Source organism: Chrysemys picta, chromosome 1 (genome assembly GCF_011386835.1).
Source record: "Chrysemys picta bellii isolate R12L10 chromosome 1, ASM1138683v2, whole genome shotgun sequence".
Classification (NCBI taxonomy): domain Eukaryota; kingdom Metazoa; phylum Chordata; order Testudines; family Emydidae; genus Chrysemys; species Chrysemys picta.
In genome coordinates, this window is record NC_088791.1 from 343,995,451 (window position 1) to 344,020,930 (window position 25,480).

The following is a 25,480-nucleotide window of genomic DNA, read 5'->3' on the forward strand; positions in this document are numbered from 1 at the left end:
TTTTTTTGGAGCACCTTTAACTGTTTAGGGTTTTTGTTACCCACTGGTAAATTTTTTTTTTTTTTTGAATATGCAATTTTTTTTTATTTGCTGCTTTTCACCTGTTCCTATACCAATGCTGTATCCAAAACTGTATTCCCTTCACACAAAAATCACTGTCAGCATAAATATATATGGGCTGTGGGGAATTTTCATATTGCCTTCAAAACTGATAAATTGCGTGGAGCTTGGCATGCTGAGCTGATCCATGGTCTAAATGTCCCTGAATGACTTCCTCTTCTAAGTTAATGGCAGCGTATTTTACACACCTTTTCCTTTTTACTACCATTGCACTCCCATCAGTAAACCAGACATGCTTTTCTTGACCCACGGTATCTCATTCTTCCAGTGGGGGGGCCTCTACCAAGGCAATTCTTTGCTTCAGAGTGACCTCTGGACATTCATGTTGGGGTTTTTTTTATATTAGGGCATGTGTTACCATGTCCAGCTTGGACACTGTTTCTGTTGTCACCCCTGTTAACTATAATAAGTGTTCATTGGGCCATTCGGGTGTTTGAGACTTTACCTCCCATTAATCTTCCTGATAAAATCTACTTTAGAGGACTGTGGGTGCTTTGAATAGTATAGGGGCTGTTCCTGTAAGAGGCTGAAAAAATGGTACTGCCCAGACGGCTGCTAGACACTCACGTTCACAGGGATCAAAATTTATTTCTGCTCCTTGTAATTTTCTGGATTTATATACTACTGGCACTAGCTTTCCCTCTTCATTATTTTGTAATAGTGTGGCAGTCAAGGCTATGTTATTAGCCGCCAAACGAATAACAAAAGGCTGTAATTCATTGTAGGGCTGGGGCTGTGAGAGCCTTCTGTTTTAATAGGGTTAGAGTGGAGTCCTGCTCTTTGCCCCATTCCCATTTTGTCTTTTTTTTTTTTTTAGCAGTTTTCACAATGGGTGAGTTATTTCAGCCTATTTATAAATGTGCGGTCTAAGAAAATTGAATCCTCCTAGTAGTACTCTTAAAGAGTGGGCATCGGTGGGGGCCGGCATTTCTACCGGTGCCCTTACCTTCCTCTGATCTACCTGTTTTCCTTCTTATTCTTTGGTTTGATTCCTTTGTGCTGCCGTTTATGGGCAGTTCTTTTCTTCCTTTATTAAAACAAGAGGCTGCTAGGCAGCTCTCTAACACCACATTCTACAGACCATTACCCTCTGATCCCACTGAGGGTTACCTAAAGAAACTCCACCATCTGCTCAAGAAACTCCCTGAAAAGGCACAGGAACAAATCTGTACAGACACATGCCTAGAATCCCGACCAGGGGTTTTCTATCTGCTACCCAAGATCCATAAACCTGGAAATCCTGGACACCCCATCATCTCAGGCATTGGCACCCTGACAGCAGGATTTCTGGCTATGTAGACTATCTCCTCAGGCCCTACGCTACCAGCACTCCTAGCTATCTTCGAGACACCACTAACTTCCTGAGGAAACTACAATCCATTGGTGATCTTCCAGAAAATACCATCCTGGCCACTATGGACGTAGAAGCCCTCTACACCAACATTCCACACAAAGATGGACTACAAGCCGTCAGGAACAGTATCCCCGATAATATCACGGCAAATCCGGTGGCTGAACTTTGTGACTTTCATAGAATCATAGAATATCAGGGTTGGAAGGGACCTCAGGAGGTCATCTAGTCCAACCCCCTGCTCAAAGCAGGACCAATCCCCAGGCAGATTTTTGCCCCAGATCCCTAAATGGCCCCCTCAAGGATTAAACTCACAATCCTCACTTTAGCAGGTCAATGTCAAACCACTGAGCTATCCCTCCCCCCCACACCCCTCACTTTGTCCTCACCCACAACTACTTCACATTTGGGGACAATGTATACCTTCAAGTCAACGGCACTGCTACGGATACCCGCATGGCCCACACTATGCCAACATTTTTATGACTGACTTAGAAGAACGCTTCCTCAGCTCTCGTCCCCTAACGTCCCTACTCTACTTGCGCTACATGGATGACATCTTCATCATCTGGACCCAAGGAAAAGAAGCCCTTGAGGAATTCCACCAGGATTTCAACAATTTCCATCCTACCATCAACCTCAGCCTGGACCAGTCCACACAAGAGATCCACTTCCTGGATACTACTGTGCTAATAAGCGATGGTCACATAAACACCACCCTATACCGGAAACCTACTGACTGCTATACTTACCTACATGCCTCCAGCTTTCATCCAGACCACATCACACAATCCATTGTCTACAGCCAAGTTCTAAGATACAACCACATTTGCTCCAATCCCTCAAACAAACACCTACAGGATCTCTATCAAGCGTTCTTAAAACTACAATACCCACCTGCTGAAGTGAAGAAACAGATTGACAAAGCCAGAAGAGTACCCAGAAGTCACCTACTACAGGACAGGCCCAACAAAGAAAGTAACAGAATGCCACTAGCCGTCACCTTCAGCCCCCAACTAAAACCTCTCCAGTGCATCATCAAGGATCTACAACCTATCCTGAAGGACGATCCCTCACTCTCACAGATCTTGGGAAACAAGCCAGTCCTCGCTTACAGACAGCCCCCCAACCTGAAGAAATACTCACCAGCAACCGCACACACCACACAACAAAAACACTAACCCAGGAACCAAACCCTGCAACAAATCCCGGTGCCAACTCTGTCCACATATCTATTCAAGGGACATCATCATAGGACCTAATCACATCAGCCACACCATCAGGGGCTCGTTCATCTGCATATCTACCAATGTGATATATGCCATCATATGCCAGCAATGCCCCTCTGCCATGTACATTGGCCAAACTGGACAGTCTCTACGCAAAAGAATAAATGGACACAAATCAGACATCAAGAATTATAACATTCAAAAACCAGTCAGAGAACATTTCAACCTCCCTGGTCACTCAGTTACAGACCGAAAAGTCGCAATTCTTCAACAAAAAAACTTCAAAAACAGACTCCAATGAAAAACTGCAGAACTGGAATTAATTTGCAAACTGGACAATATTAAATTAGGCTTGAATAAAGACTGGGAGTGGATAGGTCATTACACAAACGAAAACTATTTCCCCATGCTAATTTTTCCGCTACTGTTACTCACACCTTCTTGTCAACTATTTGAAATGAGCCATCCTGATTATCACTACAAAAGGTTTTTTTTCTCCTGCTGATAATAGCTCACCTTAATGGATTAGTCTCCTTAGAGTTGGTATGGCAACCTTCATATATATATATACACACACACAGAGAACATGAAAAAATATCTTCCTACTGTATTTTCCACTCCATGCATCTGATGAAGTGGGTTTTAGCCCACAAAAGCTTTTGCCCAAATAAATTTGTGAGTCTCAAAGGTGCCACAAGGACTCCTTGTTCTTTTTGCTGATACGGACTAACACGGCTACCACTCTGAAACCTGCATTAACACTGACGCTTTCTGGCTTGCTTTTGGATCCAAAGCCATCAGCAGTTGAGAGACTCTGTCTTAAAAGGGACACAATCAACTTCCACCAGAATTTCGATTACTTTCCACTTTTAACTCCTGCTTCCAAAACACCCAGCCATCTGAAAAAGAAAACAACCTATTGTGGCTCCCTTTGGAGCCCTAATAGGATCTTAATTAGGTAGCATGGTATGCTTTTGCATTTCTTTTACCCCTTCTACAATATACACTGCACGTTTTGGGGAAAACGCACATTCCTTCCATAGTTTAACTTTTATAACATTAGCCATATTAATTTTGCCATAAGGTGTAACTGTTTCTTTTGTGCTCACAGAGTTTTTATGTTCCCTTATCAAAGTGACAGTTTGATGACACAGAGCCACCTTAAGGCTCTGTCTGGGGCACTGTCTTTTTTTTTAATTTTATTTATTTATTTATTTTTGACTACAACTCTTATTTGCTATTTTGTTACTAAAAAACAAATCCGGAATTTTTTCCCATTCTCCTGGGTTTGACTGCCCTGCTGCAGCCACGACTTTGGTCTTTTAAAAAGATATTGAACTTATAAAGCATTAAGGTACCTTAAGAGTCCTAAATACCAAAGCCAAACACCACTAGTTACCTGTGGATGGCAAAAAGTGTTTCTCAGTGTTGCAACTTTGAACGAACAATTCAAATGGATTTTAAAGATATTATTTAAAAACAAAACCAATTCATCTGAAGCCTACAAAACAAGAGTTTTACAGCCAGGAGTGTTGATTTAGGTCCTAAACACTCCACATATTTACACAATATATTTATACACATTATACATATTTTTTTCTTAACATTCCTTACACTGCTCTAATTTTTACACACTGTACATAGATTATATTTGTATACATTTGGGGGCAGTTACGTTCCAACAGAAACCCCTTATGTTCTTTTAGCGAATTTAACTAAATTGTCCATAATCAAATTATGTAAATCAGATAGTCTCTTTGCCTGGCTTATTTACAGACATTCCTTTAGAAAAGGGCCCATTTCCCTTCAGAATGGCTGCAAAGAAACCAGGAATTCTCTTTCTATAACACTTTTCCTTTTTAACATTTTTACAACATTCAACTGCTTAATTCCCTCCAGCTTCTGCAGAGCTAACGTCTCACTCTCTTTCCTTAAATCACTTGTTTAGCTCCCAAAATGATGCCTTCATCAACTCAGATTTCACCATTCCAAGTAGTGTTCCAGGGATCTGAATTCCCCAGGCCTGTACGTGCTGCTTTCTCTAGTCCTGCCACTATGCCCTCAGGGCTTCCAACCTGTTTTCCCATTTTTTTTTTTTATTTGTTGCCTGCCTGCTTGTCTGGGCCCGATTCTGCGTTCCTTGCTGAACTGTCCTTTTCCATGGACACAGGCTTTGTTCCACTACCAATTTAGCAAGGAGGGTGGGCTCCTCAACTAGCCCCCACCCCTCCTGGTCCCTTTCCTGAAACATTTTTCTTTAAATTGTGAAATCACAACAATATCCCACTCTCCTATATCCCTCAGAGTGAGGTCTTACAGAAATCTACCCCTTATTTGCCCACGCTTGTGCTGGGGCTTACAAAACACAAAAAGTCTACACCCACTAAAAACAATGCCTGACAGAGCAGGATGGGGGAAGGCTAAGTCCCCTACCTTTTGGGCTCGATCCTGCTACGACCGAGGGTATATTCACCTATGAAATTTTTCCCCGACTGACAGATAGGAGCGAGGACTCTAATCCTCCCCATTATGGCCCGGCACCTCTACAACCAGGGGTGTATATAGCTAGACAGTTTGTATATATCTTATTTGGATAGTTTTCCCCAACAGATGGGTCGGAGTGAGGACTCTAATCCTCCCCCTATTGCCCGGCATTACTACAACTCGGGGTGTGCACACCTGAATGATCGATCACTTTATATGGATGGCATAACCTTTTAGCAATGTTTAGCAGTACAGTAACTGCTCACTTAAAGTCATCCCGCTTAACGTTGTTACGTTGCTGGTCAATTAGGGAACGTGCTCATTTAAAGTTGTGCAATGCTCCACTCTTACGTTGTTTGGCTGCCTGCTTTCTCCACAGCTGGCAGCCTCCGTATGCCCCCCCCCACCAGCGCCTCCCGCCCACCAGCAGACCCCGTGGATCAGCGCCTTCCCCCGCCTCCTGCCCGGGGCAATCAGCTGGCTTGTGGCGTTTTGGAGGCAGGAAGGAGGGGGGAGGAGCGAGGACTCGGCGCGCAGGCTCCCCCTCCCTCCCGAACGCCGCAAGCCAGCTGATTGCCACGGGCAAGAGGCAGGGGGGAGGGGGGGGGAGCCTGCGCTAAGACCTTGCTCCTCCCCCTTCCCTCCTGCCTCCTAAATGCTGCAAACCAGCTGATTGCCCTGGGCAGGAGGGAGGGGGGAGGAGGGAGGACTCGTCGCACAGACTCCCCCCTGCCTCCTGAACTTGGCAAGCCAGCTGATTGCCACAGGCAGGGGGAGGAGCCAGAACTCGGCGTACCTCCCCCCTCCCCCGAACACGTCAATCAGCTGGCTTGCGGTGTTTAGAAGGGAGGGGCGAGGAGCCAGGACCCAGCGTGCGAAGTAAAGGGGGAGGAGGTGGGGGGGAAGGGGTAGAGTGGGCGGGCTGAGGGTTGAGCCCCCCGCCCCTGGTGCTTGCAGAGTAGGGGAAGCTGCCCTGGAACCTAACCCCCTCATTTACATTAATTCTTATGGGGAAATTGGATTCGCTTAACATCGTTTCACTTAAAGTTGCATTTTTCAGGAACAGAACTACGACGTTAAGTGAGAAATTACTGTATGTTCAATCACAGTGCATGTCTTCCCCCTTTCACAATTCTCCACCCAAAACTGTTATGCTTAGAAGAAGCCCACGGGATCTTCTGCAGGGGAAACGGCAATACACCACGTTTCTTGAAGATACAACAATTAGCATATGCATTCAATCACACACACACACCCCCACACACACTGACAGTCTATGGTATAGTTACCAGTTTAGAGTCCGGATCAATCTAGTGGCCCGTTAGGTTGATCACGGTTAGGGAGGAGCCGGGTTCTGTCGGCCACGACATGATGTTCCGGGGAAGTCTTGGCAGGACGAACCCAAAGTTTCATGGCAAGGCACCCTGTTTACATAGTGATTTTCCTTTACTGGGACCAATGAGTTTTGCACCATCATGCTGTAATCAATTGTTGTTTGACGAGTGCTTGTTTTCTTAAATTGTCCTCCTTACTTTTTATTTTGTTTTTTTATTAATTTTTTTAGGGAGTTCTCCCAGGCTGGTTTTGATCGCAGCTATTTTGTCCCCATTGATAGGTGCCTGTCTTGTTTTTAAAGTTGTTAATCTGCCCTCCTCTGACATTTCAATAGGGGCATGTTGCAGCCTCCTGGCGCCCTTGCGTCTGTCTCCAGTTCCTTCCTAGACCATCTGGTTCAGCGATGCCCTTCACACTTATCTCTTAACACACACATTTCTTATTTACACACAAAACAGAATTAATTTACACAGAACATTTTGAACAGGAACATCAAGTTGCAGTGCAAAAGAAAACACTCATGGCATTCTTTTACTGATTTTAAAATGCTAAACCTACAACAAAGGGGTGACCTTAAAACGTCTGTTACTGCCTTGAAATCAGCCCAGACAGATTCCGGCTGATGCCGCTTTACCAAATGGCCCATTAGGCCATTCCTTTCTGCTCTCCAAAAAGGGTGGCTGGCAGGATATGATCAAATCACACACCAATACATTTAACACAAGCTACATTATTATTCTTTATTTTTCATTTTAAATTATACAAAATACAAACATAAAATCCTCAAAAAGAAGAACAGGAGGACTTGTGGCACCTTAGAGACTAACAAATTTATTAGAGCATAAGCTTTCGTGGACTACAGCCCACTTCCACGAAAGCTTATGCTCTAATAAATTTGTTAGTCTCTAAGGTGCCACAAGTCCTCCTGTTCTTCTTTTTGCGGACACAGACTAACACGGCTGCTACTCTGAAACATAAAATCCTATTACTACAACTGTATATCATAGGCCTTATATTGCTAACAAGTCTCTCTCGGCGACAAATGTAGAAGCCTGTGCTTTTGGAATAGGAGGAACTGAGCTCCATCTCTGCTGTCCCCAGGAAGTTCTGGGTAGCCAACAACTGTGTGTGCTACGTGGCCTTGGATTTATTAAAATGCACAACCGTTTACCCAGTGCAGGGAACACAGCTTACGTGGCGTACGGACCCTTTTGGCCCTCGGGACAGAGACCAATGGGAGCTGCGTGCGCTCAGCCCCTCTCGAGATCAGCCCCACAGAACGTTTTCCCTTCTCTCGGATTTGTTCTCTGGCTGCTGCCCTGAGAATGGGAGGCCTCCCTATTCAGAGCCCCATCAGACTCCAGGCCGCACATGCATAGCAAGAGGCTGACAGGACGTGGAGGGACAAATTAAACCATCCGATTGGCTCATCCGCCAGCCATTCATTCTCTGCTCTGTTGACAGAGGCATCTGCACACACCAATGCCGGGTCCCAGCACCAACGTTCTGGACTCTAGGTGGAGACAAGAGGGGCCCTCTCCTTGTGCTCCCACCCAGTCCCCAAACTGTGTCATGCTCTGCCCGAGCCAGGAGCCCACTCGCTGTTGAGCTGCGTGCACCGGGATCTCCGCATCCATTTCTCTATGATCTCATATGGCGTCCAACATCACAATAACTAAGAACTTGCAGCACTCACATGCATCCCATGCACCTTTGCATGGGAGCAAAGGATTCTGGGATACACTTAAAACCTTCCATCAGCCTATCCCCGGGCCCTTTGGCGTAAATGGAGATGCTCCTTTGGAAGAGAAGGAGGTTGGCGGAAACTTCGCAACTGGTGCAGAGTGATCCAGGACGGGCCTGCTAGCGAGCGTCCAGAGCCGTCACATGACTATTCGGCGGCCTCTAAGGTCTGGCGCTCTCTGCCTGTGTGCAAGATCACGCCTGCTGCTGCTCCTCTGCACTAAATGTGTCCGCGTGGCTGTCTCGTAGCAAGACGTGTGTCGGCCCCTCCGAGAAGAGTTTGACTGGACCAGGGAAAAGGGTTTCTCCTGCTGCAGGAGGCAGATGCCGGTAGCTGTGCATGTCCTTGCAACAGTGTCCCTGCCCTGCTCAGATCATAGACACCCTGTTCTTAATGTACACGTGGTAGGGGTCGCTCCGCTTGTCCACCCTCCTGGACTTGGTGTAGCCCAGAATCAAACTCCCCACCGTGGCGGCAAACAGGATCATCACGAACAAGATGTACATGTAGGAATAGTCGTCCTTGCTGGCTAGCTTGACGTGACTGCCATTTGTCCGCCCCGTGGCCTGGTCTGGTGGGCACAGGATGGCACCATGAAGCGTTTGGTTCAGGGCCGTCAGCATTGACTGCAGGCTTTGGTACCACGTCTCCGTCAGGTTCCCCACCTCCATGTCCTCGCAACTCCCAGGAAACTTTCTGCCAGGATAAAGGGGGAAAAGTGACTTCAGTCAGGCCTCACTGGGGGATGGGGAGGGGGCACGTACACAGTAAAGAAAGACCCACTGCAACGAATCTCAGAACCTGGGTTAACTACCCGGGATTGCGCTGCAGGGCTACATATAGCAGTGTAGACGTCCGGGCTTGGGCTAGAGCCTGGGCTCTGAAACCTGGCGACGGGGTGGGTCTCAGAGCCTGGGTCCGACCCGAGTCCGGATGTCTACACTGCTAGTTTTAGCCCTGCAGCACGAGCCTCGGTCAGTTGACTCGGACTCTGAGATTGCAGTTTATTTCACAACGGTTTGAGGGAGCTTACGAGTCACACAGCATCACTGCTGCAAGCCAGGCCCTGCGGTCATGCTGGCTGATTAGCAACAGTGTACAACTTGTGCATATTGGTGAGAAGGAAACAAAGTGCAGCTCCCAGATAACGTAACATTGTGATGTCACCTTCCCCCGAAGGATCCCAAAGTGTAATCCTAATGTATCACCAGCCACAGACACGCAGCGCCACGGAGATGCAGCCACCTCTGGTGCAGAGCACAGCAACCAGACAGCTCACAGTGGGGACATTTTGGCCATGTGCACTTTGGAAAACCCCTGTTCTTACGTAGGGAAATCCTGATCCTTTCCTCTGGGGCTGCAAGATAGTCGCAACAGATCCATTGCAGGGTGCTGGGCGCAGGATTTGTGGAGTCTGTAGAGAAGCTCTGGCATAGGCCTTACAGATCATGGCTGGGCAGGGGCTCTCTGTGCATGGCTCTGATGATGGATTGAGGTAGGGTGCTACTGGAGCAGGAGGGTCTCCGACCCACACGAATCCACCAGCCCTATGCCCTGATGTACAGGGGGCTGGGGCCGGGGGGATGGAGGAGGGGTAAGTAGAGCCCACTGACAGTAACTGCCTCTTTAGGCCTGGTGGGACAGGAAGCTATTAGGGTTCAGCACAGCTGGAAGGATTTTCCCCCATCAAAAGTGCTTCACGTCTCCGTCTCCCACACTGCGCTACACCAAAGCTCTGGTGATCCCTCACCAGGTGGGAGCCTCAGCAGAGGTTCTCCTCATATTTCTGTTCCCTGCTTTGCACCACCCCTCTGGTAGCCACCCTGGGGACTTTCCCTCGGCCAAGAGTGACAAGCTACAGATCGGTCCCTTCCTTCCCCACCCGGGAGTCTAGCTTCAGTCTGCCTTCTGAAGGCACCTGGAGCAGAGCGCAGCACAGAGGAGACCATCCGGCAAGGTCTACACCTCCATCCACATGGCCCCTGTAACTGGGTGATCACCAGTGCCGACAACACGCTCCCTTCATTGTGCTCCCAGCTGGGAGGGGCACCGTGGAAGACCCTGGTTAGACAGACGCGCAATCAGCCCCTGTCCATCATGTGCTGGGGCAGCCGGAGAGCAGTCATCCCTGGGTCCTAACCCCATGTCAGGTAAGCCAGGGTAAATTCTTTGTACTTACACAGCGTCTCCCATCCAAAGAGCGAGACAAAGGGGCCATGTGGTGTTGGCATCCGTCCCGTTGTGGAGATGGACAGGTACCGAGATCCCCAAGGTCACACAAGGAGTCACAGACGTCCACAGATAGGCTCCCTCGGGGCAGTCACCCTCAGAGAGGCCAGAGACCGAGTAGGCCTGCAGTGTGGGTAGCCCATTGGTGAGGTGGGGCGGAGGAGCTGGTCCCGTCGCTGCCTTCACAGGGCCTGTCCTGTGGACAGACAGAGGATGAGTCTCCAGGGCTGTCGATCAGGCACCATCATTCAGTTAAACTAAACATTAAAGTGGGAGAGCTCTCTGGGGCAGGTACCACCTTCTTGGTTCTGTGTCTGTACAGCGCCGAGCACAACGGGGCCCTGATCTTACACGGGGCCCCAGTTTAACCCATGCCATGTGTAGCTCTCTGCCCCTCTCTAGCGGCTCGGCCCCAGAGATTTCGGATGGTGCCACAGCCATTTTGCTAACGGATCTGTTCATTTCACTCAAGCAGTGGAGACTGACGCTCTTCGATTCAGAGTTTCAATCCCAGCAGACAACCTGCCCGGGACACTGTCATGCGAGGCACCGTTGTAATGCAACAAACCAACCACCTGATCAAACCTCCCGAGATTTCAGCAAAGCTTTCGGCTTGCTTAGGGGCCACGCTTTGAGTCTGCTCCAGTTCTAGCTGCTCCCTAGCCCAGAGCTGGTCTCTCTTTCCCAACATGTCGGGAAAGGATGTAAAAGTCAAACGAACCGAACAGTGACTCTGGGGAAAGGTGAGCCCCTGGCGTGAGTGGAGGTGCAGGGAAACCCTGAAATAAGGGGGGTGGAAGTGTGAACACAGGGGCCTTGCGGGAGGGGAATGGAGAGATGCCAGGAGCGCCTGGCGTGTGCAATACACTCATCCCACAGCAGCATCAAAGCGTGCGCCCCTCTAATTAAACTGCCCCCCAGAAACACTGCAGAGTGGGGCAGCATTGGGCACTCAAAGCTCGAGCTGGGGAGTTTTTCACAGCTAATTGCCAGGGGTTGAGCCTCCTTCCAACTGCTGAGTGAGGCCGAACACCCTCGAGTCCCAAGGACTTGTGGAGCATGGAGGATGCTCCCGGGATCAAGCCCGTGGTACTAATTGGGCCTAGCTGTGAGCTCAGCTGTAAGGAGCGAACGTTCCTACAACAGCACCACACCTACGGTAATAAATGTTGATGGGGAAAGGTGCAAAGGGAAGCCACAGAGAGGAAAGGAGTCCAAACAAAAAGGCCTGTTGATACAGCTCAGGGACTGTGTTAACACCATGCCCCGTAACCAAGAGAAGGGTTGGACTGAAAATCAATGGACCAAAATTGGTGTGTCGGAAATTAGGTCTAATTGGTGAACAAATTCACGAGGGGAAGGGCTGTTGACCCATTGCATCCTTCTGGGTTCCTCAAAAAAACCTAACACTTTTGGGAGGAGTGTGGGGGGGAGAATCAAGAGGATGAAACTGGCTGCCAACAACCGCTGGCTGAGAGACCGGAGAACAGGAATGGAGCGAGATTCCACATCACGGCTGCCACCCCCACCAGCTCCTGGGACCCAGGACCCACCATGACATTGTTAGGCCTTCGTCCTCCTGATTCTCAGCAACGTCCCGACAGGGCCAGGCCAAGAGAAGGACCCAGACTCAGGCCATATCTACTTTACAGACCTGTATCGGTATCACTACATCGCTCAGGGATGTGAAAAATCCACCCCCCTGAGTGACGCACTTCTACTGACCTACCTCCTCGTGTAGACAGCGCGATATCGATGGGAGAGCTTCTCCCGCCAACATAGCCGCCGCCTCTCAGGGAGGTGGATTAACTACGCCACTGGGAGAAACTCTCCTGTCGGTGTAGGAGCGTCTTCACGTAAGCGCTACAGCGGCGCAGCTGTGCCGACGCAGCGTTTGAAGTGTAGACCTGCCCTCAGTGCTGCAGGTTTTGATTCCAGCCCTGGGGCACAGTGTTCTGGCTGGCCAGGCAGTTGCGTGAGAGCAGCGGGGGCCCGAGCAGCACAGGCCCTTGTGCAGCTGCACAGGTCGCACAGACCCACGACGGTCACTGCTGCTCTGGCCGAGATTCCCCTGCACCACACAGGGTCTGTGCCGGTCAGCTGATCTGCACAGGATGGCCTTGTGGCTCAAGCGCAGCGCTAGGGCTCAGGAGATCTGGCTTCTATTCCCCGCGCTACCACAGAATGTCCCAAAGCAAGTCCTGTAGCCGCACTCTGACTCAGTTTCCCCGTCTGAGACCCAGGGATAACAATACTCCCCTGCCACGTAGGGGCACGGCGAGGCTTAATTCACTAGTGTTTTGGAAGCGCTTAGAGCTCCTTCAGTGGTCGGGCCAAACTGAAGTGTGGTGTAAGCAGGTCTAACTCCTGCTCTACTGCAGAGGCTCACAATCGCTCTACTGCTGCATTGCAAGGAGATGGCTTTGGCAGATTACACCCGGGGGTGGGGGGGGTGCCAGCGGCTAAGGCCTCCTTTAACCCCCCGAGGAGTTTCACCCGCTCACGCGGATGCTGCAGCCCTTTGTTCCTTCCCAGACAAACGATGGCAGCTGCCCATTGTTCCGCCCCTCACCAAGGCTGTAGCACAGAGGCGGGCAAACTACACCCCACGGGACCATCCTGCCCGGCCCCCCCCCCCCCCGGTCCCTTCCCCGCTGACCCCCCTCCCCCACAGCCACACCGCCGCGGCGTCCAGACATGCTGCTCTGAGCAGCATGGTAAGGGGGTCGGGGCCAGGGGGTTGGATAAGGGGCGGGGGATCCCGAGGAGAAATCAGGGGACAGGGAGCAGGGGGCGGTTGGATGGGGCAGAGGTTCTGGTGGGCGGTCAGGGTATGGGGAACATGTGTACGTGGGGGGGCTGGATAAGCGTGGGAGTCTCAGGGGGCGGGGGTGGGGATAGGGGTCAGGGGACCGGGAACAGGAGGGGATTGGATAGGTGTGGGGTCCCGGGGGGCCTGTCAGGGGGCGGGGGTGTGGATAGGGGGCAGGGTAGTCAGGGGACTGGAAGCAGGGGGGTTGGATAGGGGGCGGGGGTCCCGGGAGGGGGCGGTCAGGGGACAAGGAGCGGGCGGGGTTGGATGGGTGGAGAATTCTGAGGGGGGCAGTCAGGGGGTGGGAAGTGGGAGGGGGTGGATAGGGGACGGGGCCAGGTTGTTTGGGGAGGCACAGCCTTCCCTACCCAGCCCTCCATATCATTTTGTAACCTCGATGTGGCCCTCGGGCCAAAACGTTTGCCCACCCCTGGTGTAGCAGAACATTGTGGTGTCGTTATTAGTCAGCACATGGCAACGCCCTCTCTCCTTCCCTCGCATCACTGGTACCCCATGTCCCAGCACTCAGGGGTCACAAGAGCCGAGGAACGACCAACACAGGGGGCTCAGCGCCTGCATTCGATCAGTGACCGGACAAAGGAAGGAACTGCCGAGCCCAGGCAGAGGTGGGACGCAGACAGTAGAGAAAGGGGAGGATGTCATGCAGCCAGGGCTCCTGACGACTTGTTCCCTCTGCTTCCCCTGCCCCAGAGCTCAGCACCATCTGCACCATGCGTCCAACGTGCATCCACCAGCATCAATGGGAATCTGTCCTTCTCCCAATCTGGCTAACATTTCAGCTCATCCCTTACATGCAGACCAGAGACAATAAACCCAGCTTGGGCTAACCATGCCCTGGCCTTGCAACAGCTGGTCAGCTCCTACTTAAATGCTGGCTAAAGACATACTCTTGCCAAATAATCCATTTCACTGGATCCCATAAGTATTTAATGATGGTATTTTATTACAGATCCCCTGGCGGGGCTGGCCCAAGGAGGCACTACAGGAATTCACAGGGCCTCATAGTGCGTTAACCAATGAGACGAATTGCAGCATATTAAAGTCCATTTACAAATACAGCAGCAATGTCGATTATTAACGTAACAAGCCCCGAATAAGCAGCGACAGGTCAGTCCTGTTAGAAACAGGGGCAGGCAAACCCTGGATCTGGATTTTGCATTTGGCCGAGAGGTTCCAGCTGCAAACAGCAGCCCCATTGCTGGAGCAGGAGATTAGGCCTCAGTTTGCCCCTGACTCTGGTCCCATTGCCAAGGAAGGGAACCGAGCTGGCCCATAAGTTGTAAGCATGTGCAGGGCCCCCAAGCCGCCCTTATGCTTAAGGTCCTCTCTGATCAATGCACTCACAGGGAGATAGACCCATCCACAGCAAGTGTCACTAATTATACTAGCGAATGCCCCTGCCCCGCCTGTTTGCTGAGGTGACACATCACATCTCTTTTACAAAGCGAGACCCAGGCACAGAGACACTTGCCACAGGTCAGAGACAGGGCATGGCACCCAGGAGCACTATGGTAGCAACAGACCTTCTCCACATCGCCGTCACGGAGCTTAAACCAGGGTCAACGTCCTTTGTTTGTCTCGACGCAGCTGCGCACGTGTCCCACCCTGCCAAGGACCTGCCCCGCAGCAGCGCCGGTCAGATGGGCTCAGCTGAGCCCCCTTGGCGGCCTACGGCACTCGAGAGATGAGGGAGCGAAGCAGCAGGGGAGCAGTAGGGGGTTGCCAGGGGAGATGATCCACTCCAGGAAGTTTCACACCATCTGCATAATGAAGCGGCTGGAGAAGCCCTGGCCCAGGGGCTCCTATTCTAGTTTGGTAGCAATATTATTGCTTCCTGCGGGCTGCTGGTTTGCACCGACCCTGCAGGGAGGGAGCATTTGCCACAGTACCAGCTAACCCCTAATCTCTTTTGAAAAGCTCCATGTAAAAGGTCACTTCTCCCTGGCCAGCCTTCAGAGATGGGCAGAAGAGACCTTGGTTTAACATCTCATCGGAAGCATGCCATCTCTAAGGGCTTGTCTACACGGGGAAACTTACTGGCATAATCATACCTCTACAGTTATACCCGTGAGCCATTTTTAAACGACTCGCGCTGGTGAAAGGGGTCGTACGGCCCCTTCTGTAGATGGACACTTGCTGCCCACAATAGAGGTAGCAGTAGAGCAACAATCCTTACACCATCCACCTGTAACCCCAGAACCAACTCGGCCCTGGACCTGCCGTGGCTGGGAGAGGGGCAGCCCAAACCCAGTCCCGGCTCAGACCTGCCACGGCCGGAGGGGGGCACTTATCCCACGGCCCCAGCCCCGGAGCTGCGGCGGGGAGAGGCACCTCTCCCCACAGCCCAGGTGCTGCAGTGGGGAGAGAGAGCTGGGGGGAGTTCTCTCTCCGCGCCGTAGCACCGGAGCACCCTTCTGCACCCAAAACCCCTCATCCCCGGTCCCACCCCAGAGTCCACACCCCCAGACGGAGCCTCCATCCCCTGCACCCAACCCTCTGACCCAGCCCTGAGCCCCACCTCAGAGCCTGCACCCCCAGCCCACAGCCCTCACGCCCCAGCATCCCAACCCTCTGCCCCAGCCCGTAGCCCCCTCCTACACTCCAAACACCTCAGCCCCACCCCCACCAGATGAATTTTGTTATGTGCACTTATATGAAGATGATGTGTCACACATCACCTCCATATTGGTGCACGTAACAAAATTCATTCCGCACATGGGTGGGAAAAATTAGAGGGAACGCTGGCCCTGTGTATAGAACCAATGTGGAGTTTGTGCCTGGCTCATAACAGACTGAGGTTGGTACTCGAGCTCTTAAGACACCGCAGGACAGCTTGACACAGAGGCCACAGGCTCAAGCCCTCCTGCTGCTCACATGCTCGGGGTATCATGTGATAAATGGTGGCCCTTCCAGGAAGCTCAGCTGGGCAGAGCTCTCAGCTCAGGATGAGTGTCCCCAGAGGGGGAGGTCTGTTAGCTCAAAGCCAGAGGCAATGTCAGAATTCTCTGGGGTCCAGCCGCTAGAGGGAGAGAGCCACGCTCAGTGGTTTGAGCATTACCCCCCTAAACCCAGGGTTGTGAGTTCAATCCTTGAGGGGGCCACTTAGGGATCTGGGACAAAAATCAGTACTTAGTCCTGCTAGTGAAGGCAGGGGGCTGGACTCAATGACCTTTCGAGGTCCCTTCCAGCGCTATGAGATAGGTATATCTCCAGATATTATTATATTACTAAGCAAGCATTGACTGATGACATACTAATGTGCCCCAGCCACACCCTAGAGGAACCACCAATCTCCTCACTGGGGGAAAGAGGACCAAGTTAGCCCCTGACTTCTTGGGGTGGTTGTGGCCTAGACCAAGGCCAAGTTTATTTCATAGCTGGCTGAGTAAGGCATCAGATGGTAACAACCATCAACCAACTCCCAACACAGGCTGGGTTTGAACTGCTGCCCTAGAGCTGGGAGGAGCTGCAATTCACGACCAATCCCACGAGCTAACGAGTTCCCAGCTACACCTCTCTGAAAGGACAACAAGGCTCTGTAGTGACAACAGGGCTGGTCCACCTGAGCTTCCTGCCCGGGCCAGACACTGGCTTCTGCAGCTCTCTCGACAAAGGAAAGGATAATTGTCCCTATTATTCAGGGTCCTGCCTGGGGGCGGAGTTGAATACCTGCCCATGTCTCTCATGAATGCAGCAATTGTTCTGTCAGAGGGTAAACTGATATCTTGGGATGTCAACGGCTTAGTCACCTGCTAAGGAGCTATATCTATACACTTGTCAGGCCTATTGTTGCAATCCCCTTTCTAATGCCTCAGTCAAAGTGAGGCCTGGTCTACACTACAGGGGTAGGTCACCGTAAGCTGCCTTGCGTCCACCGAGCTGTGGAAGTGTCTTCACTTAAATTCGGCTCCCATTGATGTAAAGTGCCCCCCTACACCGATTTAGTAATGTCACCTCCCCGAGTGGTGTGGAGTCATGGTCAATGTCATTAGGTCGACACAGTGTCAGCGTAGAGCTGCCTAGGAAGGAGTACTGCGGAAAGGGATCTGGGCGTCATAGTGGATCACAAGCTGAGTCAACAGTGTAACACTGTTGCAAAAAAAGCAAACATCATTCTGGGAGGTATTAGCAGAAGTGTTGCAAGCAAGACACGAGAAGTAATTATTCCACTCTGATTAGGCCTCAGCTGGAGTATTGTGTCCAGTTCTGAGCACCACATTTCAGGAAGGATGTGGACAAATTGGAAAGAGTCCAGAGAAGAGGAACAAAAATGATTAAAGGTCTAGAAAACATGACCTACGACGGAAGATTGGAAAAATTGGGTTTGTTTAATCTGGAAAAGAGAAGACTGAAGCAATGGGCTTAAATTGCAGAAACGGCAGTTTAGGTTGGATATTAGGAAAAACTTCCTAACTGTCAGGGTGGTTAAGCAAATTGCCTAGTGAGGCTGTGGAATCTCCATCATTGGAGATTTTTAAGAGCAGGTTAGACAAACACCTGTCAGGAATGGTCTAGATCATTAGTCCTGCCACGAGTGCAGGGGATGGACTAGATGACCTCTCGAGGTCCCTTCCAGTTCTGTGATTCTTCAGGTCTTGGAAAAGTTTACAGGGAGAAATCATTAGCTGGTTGCGGGGTACAGGATAAAAACCCGATCGGATGTCATGCTCTTCTTTGCATGAACCATTTCAACTAAACGTTTGCTCGCTTCATCTTGAAAGCCCTTATTTCAGTGGATCTTGAATCTCCTACTTCATATGAACAGCCATAGTGGGCCAGACCAATGATCTATCTAGCCCAGTGTCTTGCCTCTGACAGTGGCCAGTGCCAGGAATGAACAGAACAGGGCAATTATTGAGTGATCCATTCCCTGTTGTCCAGTCTCAGCTTCTGGCACTTGGACGTTTAGGGACATCCAGAACGTGGGGTTGCATCCCTGATCATCTTGGCTAATAGCCATTGATGGACTATCCTCCAGGAACTTCTTTAATTCTTTTTTTAACCCAATTATACTTTTGACCTTTACAATGTCCCCTGGAGGGAAGGAAAGGGGCTTTCAGAGGATGGATCTACAAGAGAGTTGTGGGTCCCACTTGACATAAGTAATAAAACATGGGGGACGCCTTATTTCTTGGGAGACAGGATTAGCGAGGTAAATGAATCAGCAGGCTGGAAACAGAACATCTGGACTAGCTAAGATAAGGGGGACACCCAGGAAACCATTTATAATGGGCAAGATAATGGATAAGCTAAGCCTGGAACATAAGATGGGGTACAGAGTAAGTTGCGCATGGACAGTGCACACTGTACAGAGATTGGTTTCTGGAAAGTGACCGTGCCAATCCCAAAATGTGTGATTCAACATACAGTAAATGCCATATAACGTGTAATTATATATAAAGGAAGAGATTTGCTATGTAACTTTGGATGTGTGGTACGCCCTATACACACCCCCTACGCTTGAGTCTGAACAACTCAGCCTAGCTGGGTCGTATGCCAAATAAAGGAACCAGAGTGACAAGACTGGAGTCAAACTGAGTTCTTGGGGAATCGAGGGAAGAGGTCTCAGGGAAAACCCAACAGCGTGGTGCCATGACACAGATCCGCTCGTCTGGAGCAGGTAATGTATACACCCCTTAGAGTAAGGGTCGCGACCCAGGGTTAAAGGAAATGGCATTGGAAGGGTTTAAGGGTTTAAACAAAGTTCGCACCACACTGGAAAAGTAGGTTAAATCTAAGGGACTCCCCAGAAGTATTACAGGGAAACTAAGATTGGGTGAAAAAAGGAACTCCAGAGAGTGGTACCGGAGAGGAAAAAAAGAATGCATGGCAGAGCACAGCAGAGGTCCTCTGAAAGCCACTGAAATGTTCAAAAATTCTCGAAAAAGCAGGAGGAAAACAATGTCTATTACCTATTTGCATAAATCCAAAGTAAAAAGCAGCCGTCCTTCCAGAATGCTCGGTTTAATAATGAAACCCAGTTATGGCAGTAAAACTCTGTGCAGTTATGTCCGGCGACACCCTTAGTAATAAAACAAATTATGCAATGGGGAGGTCAAGTGGTGACAACTACTACCACGATATGCTCTTCCCCCCGAAAAGCCTTTACAGCCATTCTGAAGGAAATGGGCCCTTCCCGATGAATGTGTCTGGCAATAATTAATTGCGCCAGTTGCTGCAGGCAGAGTGGCAATCTCATTTGAGTTACTGGACTATAATAATTCAGTCAAAATCTCTAAAAAGAAAATAGGGATTTCAATATGGTTTCACTGCTTCCAGATATACTAGTGAAAATGTAACAAAATCTGACATCAAAATATAATTAAGAGCAGCGCAAAGGGCATTAATCGGCTCAAACCACAGACTGTAAAAAGGGGAGAAAACACCTAGTCAGTGAAAAAAATACCGCCCATCCCAAAAAAATAAATGTAAGCGTAACAGTCAGGTTACTAATGCATCACTCCTTCCACTCTGCCAACAACGCCAGCCTGAAAAGTTTCTGCTACCACTGGCTGGAATTATTATTATTAATTTTTTTTTTGGTTGATTTTCAACCACATTACAGAGCTGGGCAAATTTTGGCGAAAATGAAAATGTTGATGAAAAATATTCAGCCCGATTCCAGCTGCTACTTTCTGCTCCTTCAGAACCTTCCTTAAGACCCACCCGCACTGCAATGCCTGTAAGAAGCATATGCGGGTTAATGGTAGATCCAGGAGAACCCAGACTGTGAGTCAAGCAATCTGGGTTCTCCTCCGCTCCCACTAACCTAATATGGGACCTTGGGCAAGTAACTCCACCTATCTGTGCCTCTAGGACCACCTCTCGCTAAGTGTTTGTACACAGCCTGGCGCTAGGAGGCTGGTTGGATACTACGGCTATGTCAGGTGGTAACTGGGTTGTCAGCGTATGGAATGTAAGGTGAGGCTAGATGGAATTGTGCAGCTCTAAAATGCTGGACTGGAGCCACGGGAGCGGGGGGTTGTTATGAGAAACTGAATAACGATTGCTACAGAAAATGGGGTGGCTTTCCTGCAAACTCTGATTCTGCAGTGGGAAGAAATACCTGCATACCCTGTCCTGTTGCCAGCTCAGTGGATTGCTGCCAGGAAGTCCCACCCTCTTTCAGACAGAGGACTGTAACCCCAGAGCCCTTATCATAATATATTTAAAACCTCCCATAAAATTCCAGGGCTGATCCTTCTAGCCTGGACTATGCTGGCAGAAATCAAGTATGGAATTCCCCAGTGTCCCAGCTCCACTGGCAGGAGCAAGGATGGAAGCCACAGTGGAGACAGGGCTCAGGCATTTTTCTCCCTGTATGATGTCTGCAGGTGTTAGACAGCAGAGTGGTTAGGAACAGCTGAGCCCTGCCCAGGGAAGTGCTTTCACCATTATTACCATCTATGGATCTACACCACCAGGGAACCGTGGGGTTTATTTTTGCCAACCCAGAGGCAGCCTCTGTTAAACTCTGCCTCAGTGATGACCCCACATCTGTCCTAGAGCTTCACTTCCACAGGAGTTTGACAGAAACACCGGAAAGATCCACATCCTCCCCAGGGCCGGCTCTGGGATTTTTGCCGCCCCAAGCGAAAACAATTTTGGCCGCCCCCCCGTTTTTTTCTTACCCCACCCCCGGCCCCGCCTCAACTCCGCCCCTTCCCCAAATCCCCAGCCCTGCCTCCTCCCCCAGGCTCTCAAGCCTAGGAGGGAGGGAGACGGAGAAGCAGCGCGTGCGCCGCGGCCACTCGGGGTCTCCCTCTCCCTCCCAGGCTCTCAAACCTGGGAGGGAGGGGGAGATCCCGAGCGGCCGCGGCGCGTGAAACAGCTGTTTCGCGCGCCGCGGCCGCTCAGGATCTCCCCTTCCCTCCTGGGTTTGACAGCCTGGGAGGGAGGGCGAGCAGCGGCGCGCGAGCAGCAGCAGCGGAGGTGAGTTAGGGCAGCCGGGGCACATTTTTAGGGGCGGCATGGCCCGCGCCAGAATGCTGCCCCTAAAAATGTGCCGCCCCAAGCACCAGCTTGTTTTGCTGGTGCCTAGAGCCGGCCCTGATCCTCCCCCATTCTCCCAGTGGAAATTCAATTTAGCATCTGTCCTTGTATAGTGATTTCCACTCCCCAAACCCCCGATTTAGGAGAGGTGGGTGGACTCGCCCTCCCGCTCCCGGGAGACGCTGTGTGTTGCCAATCCCCCTTGACGAACACATTTTATTGGAGGTCCTCACCACACAGGCAAGTGGTTCCCATCCCAGCTCACATGGCCGCTTTCTCCCCTCGCTTCCTTTCCTGCTGCTGTCTGGCCATAGTTCCTTTCCACCACCCTCCTCTAGCAGAGGGGACCAGCAGGGCACCAGCAGGTGGCTCTCTCCCAGATTGCTACTGAGGGCTAGACCTTGCAAGGACTTGCGACATTTGGATTTTTAACACTCCCAAACATCACAGGGGTTTGAAGGCTGGGGATTTTGGTTAAACCACTCGCTAATGCATGTGATGTCAGGCTTTACAGGTACGTGAGCATTTAATCATTGAAATACACAGTTCATTTCAAGGGGTAGCGACCTACATAGGGGTAGGTATCTGCACAATCACCTTCAGTAACCCCACAAGTCAGTCTTTGTCCCCCTCTTGTGGCTGATTCACAGAAGGGGTTGAAGAGTCTGTGGTTGCTAATTGAGGGTACATCTAGACTGGCATAAAGGCATCTCTCTGTATGTGTGTATATATATCTCCTCAATATATGTTTCACTCTATATGCATCCGAAGAAGTGGGCTGTAGTCCACGAAAGCTTATGCTCTAATAAATTTGTTAGTCTCTAAGGTGCCACAAGTACTCCTGTTCTTCTTTTTGCGGATACAGACTAACACGGCTGCTACTCTGAAACCTGTCTTTAAAGCAAGTTAGCTGACATTTTAAAATCCTGCTGTGGACGGGACAAGCTGTATTTTAATGTGTGTTAGCTGGAATTGTTAAAATACCTCTTGTTCGGTTCACAGCACTAGGGTTTGAAAACATGTTGGCTAAATTGCTTTAACCAACATGTTTTGAAAATACACCTTTTATCCGAGCCTGGACAAGCCCTAAGGCATTTAATTCTTTATTCAATTGTTTGAGGCTTATGCTTTCGTTACTGAAGGTCCTATCTAACTCACCTGATTGGTCCACGCTGGTTCAAGTTACATATGCCCAATATACTATTTCCAGTCTCCTGTAACAAAACCATAGTCACGTAGGATTTCCCAGTGCCCATGACACAGCTACTTAGAACTTCACTGTGACATGTGAAAGCCCAGATCCTCCTGCTCCCAAAGCACTAGCCCACATGTTTTATTATTATTTGTATATGATAGTGCCTAGGAGCCCTAGTCATGGACCAAGACCTCATTGTGCTAGGCGCTGTACAAACATAGAACAAAACAGTCCCTGCCCCCAAAGAGCTTAAAGGAGAATCTCCATTAGCTATTAGCAGCATAATGTTTATGACCCAGTTGAGTGGTTCTCACTCCACCCAGTAGAGGGCAGTCCTGCATACACTCTAGCCAGGACATTCAAGTAACAACTAATAATTATTCAACCAATTCCCCCCTTCAAACTTTGCAGTGCCTGCACACCTAGAGTTACCTCTACCCTGAGAAAAGTCTTCAGTGTAAAAAATACCTCCCCTCGCCCTGCTACTACAAGGGCGGCAAATCAAGGCTTTGCCAAGCTCCCTCAAGAGGACATTCAAAGCCAACAAGTATGACAATTATTTTTGCCCAAACGTTAAAACTTCTGCGAAGAAGTTAAGCGCCTGAAAAGGTGCTTTTGTTAGGATACGCTCCTCACCCCAGCATCACTTGTCATCTACACCCACTCTGGCTTTGTATCACCCCAGTTCCAAAGCAAAGGCACTCTCCACAACACACACAGGGCCAGAACGTCTCAATTAGGACAAATCTCCCTTCCCCCAACTCACACACATCAGGTAAGTGTCACCCCTGGGAGTCCCCTGAGCAGTTTGGTTCTCCCTGAACCCTCCAGTGCCTCCTGGAGCAAAAGGACAGGGGGTTGGGGCACAGGGATATGGGTTGAGAGGGATTTGGGGACAGGGATGAGGGGGGCAGGTGAGGGACCCTGGGTCAAGGAGTAGGTAGTAGGTGATGTCTGAAGACAGGTGGTAAGGGCTCTTTGGGGGAATGTGCAGGGGGTTTGGAGGGTCCCCTGGGACAGGGGATAGGAGCTCCATGGGGAAAGTGTGGGGGGAGAGTCAGGGCCTCCTGGGACGGGGGGGGGGGGAGATCGGGGATCCCCTGGGGAAGGAGGGAGAATCAAATACCAGATGGGGGCTCCCTGGGGAAGGTGAATGGAAGCTCGGGGTGGGGGGGGGTCCCGTAGGACTTGGTATGGGGGCTCCATGGGAAAGATGAATGGCGTTTTAGGGGTTCCCACGGTGGGTCGGGGGTCCCCGGGGCAGTGGATTGAGGCTCCCTGGGGGTGGGATCAGGGGTCCCCAGGAAACGGGAAGGGGGAGCCCTGGGGGAGGTCGGGGGGTCCCCGGGGCAGGCTATGGGGGCTCCCTTGGGGGGAATTCGGGGGGTCTCCAGGGAGGGGCTTCGGAGCTCCTTGGGGAAGACCCGGGGATCCTGCGGCACCTCTCGAGTCCCCGGGCCGTGGCAGGGGCAGCGAGCCCTGGCTCCCCGCAGCGCCGTCCAGCCCGCCCCGCTCCCCGCCGGCACTCACCCGCCGCTCGCTGGCTCGCTCCCCGCCGGCTGTGGCTGCAGCACGTGGGGGCCGCGCTCGGAGCCGCTGCCCCGTCCCAGCCCCGCCTCGCCTCGCCCGCCCAGGCTGGGAGGGGAGCGGAGCGGAGCGCAGCGTCCCCCGGCTGGGGCCATCGGCACCGACCGTCCCGGGGCAGGGCCACCTGCTGCTGCTGCCCCACACTGCCGCCGGGGGGAGCCTCTGCCCCAGCTCGGGGCCCGGGGCCCCTCTCCCCTGATCGGTGTCCCTGCCCCCTCCAGTACCTCAGCCCCAGGGGCACCCCACACAGCCCGGGCCCCACCGGCTCCCTGCCACGTCCCCCTAGGTGAGGGGTCCCGGCTCCCTGCCATTTGCCAGCAGCCCCCGGGCCATCGGTCCCAGCTCCCTGCCACGTCCCCTGGGTCTGGGTCCCGGCTCCCTGCCACGTCCCCGGGGCCTGGGTCCCGGCTCCCTGCCATTTGCCAGCAGCCCCCGGGCCAGCGGTCCCGGCTCCCTGCCACGTCCCCTGGGTCTGGGTCCCGGCTCCCTGCCACGTCCCCGGGGTCTGGGTCCCGGCTCCCTGCCACATCCCCGGGGCCTGGGTCCCTGTCTCCCTGCCACGTCCCCGGGGCCTGGGTCCCGGCTCCCTGCCACGTCCCCGGGGCCTGGGTTCCAGCTCCCTGCCATGTCCCCTGGGTACAGGGTCCTGGCTCCCTGCCATGTCCCCCAGGCCTGGCATCCTGGCTCCCTGTCATATGCCCCCAGCCCCACCCCCTGCTTGGCTAGAGTCATCACTAGGACGGATGCAAAAGTCTTGGGGAAGTCAGGAGGCGCTGAAAGGGCTGGCCCAGCATTTCCCTCTTCTGTACTCTTAGTCTTTCCTGTTCCTCTTCTCCATGCCAGATCACCCCTTGCTGCTGTCGCCAGCTTCGGCACCCTTTGGCCTAGCGGGGTCTGTGACACCAGTCGCTCTTGGTTCATGGAATTAAATGAGCCCTCTGTGCACTATGGCAGCTGGCAGCCCTGGGAAGTGTGATCCCCAGAGAGCCGGGGCAGTGGCCCGGCAGCCTGCCCCTACCGGTCATGGGCCTTGTTCCACGCTCCACAGATCTCCTTAGCCCCGGTCCATCTGGGTGGAGAGCTGGGTGCAGGAGCCAAGCTGCACTGATGGTGTTGGCCGGGGAGCATTCCCACGAAGGGGATGAGAGAACGTACAACACATGCCAGATGCTAGTCGCCTTGTTTAAGGCACTACGGGAAGGCGCTCCGCTACGCCGGTGGTGAGCGCGGTATCAGAAGTGTTAGAGAATAGAATGTGTGTCCCAGCTGATTCTGTTTGATCTCTTGGGTGCCTTTGCTGTGGTGAGTAATGAGGGTGTGTGGTCGTCCTTAGCAGGAAGAGGTGAGACAGCTTGGCAGTGGCTCCATTCCTTTTAATACG

General features: G+C 51.6%; 1 protein-coding gene across 3 annotated transcripts; it reads right to left on the bottom strand.

Annotated features, from left to right (window-relative positions):
• Window positions 1-864: 864 nt before the first annotated feature.
• On the bottom strand, window positions 865-24,190 carry KCNE3 (potassium voltage-gated channel subfamily E regulatory subunit 3). 3 transcript variants are annotated; one of them, XM_065581828.1, is made up of 4 exons: window positions 24,043-24,104; window positions 22,476-22,531; window positions 10,443-10,688; window positions 865-8,959 (listed from the first exon to the last, which is right to left on the bottom strand). In XM_065581828.1, the coding sequence occupies exons 3-4, from the start codon at window positions 10,454-10,456 to the stop codon at window positions 8,632-8,634; spliced, it is 342 nt and encodes a 113-aa protein (XP_065437900.1). In that variant the 5' UTR covers window positions 10,457-10,688; window positions 22,476-22,531; window positions 24,043-24,104; the 3' UTR covers window positions 865-8,631. The 3 variants fall into 3 exon arrangements, with proteins under 3 accessions (XP_065437900.1, XP_023969943.1, XP_023969944.1); XM_024114175.3 differs by lacking the exon at window positions 22,476-22,531 and having other exon boundaries at window positions 24,043-24,190; XM_024114176.3 differs by lacking the exons at window positions 22,476-22,531; window positions 24,043-24,104 and adding an exon at window positions 23,955-24,035.
• Window positions 24,191-25,480: the final 1,290 nt, after the last annotated feature.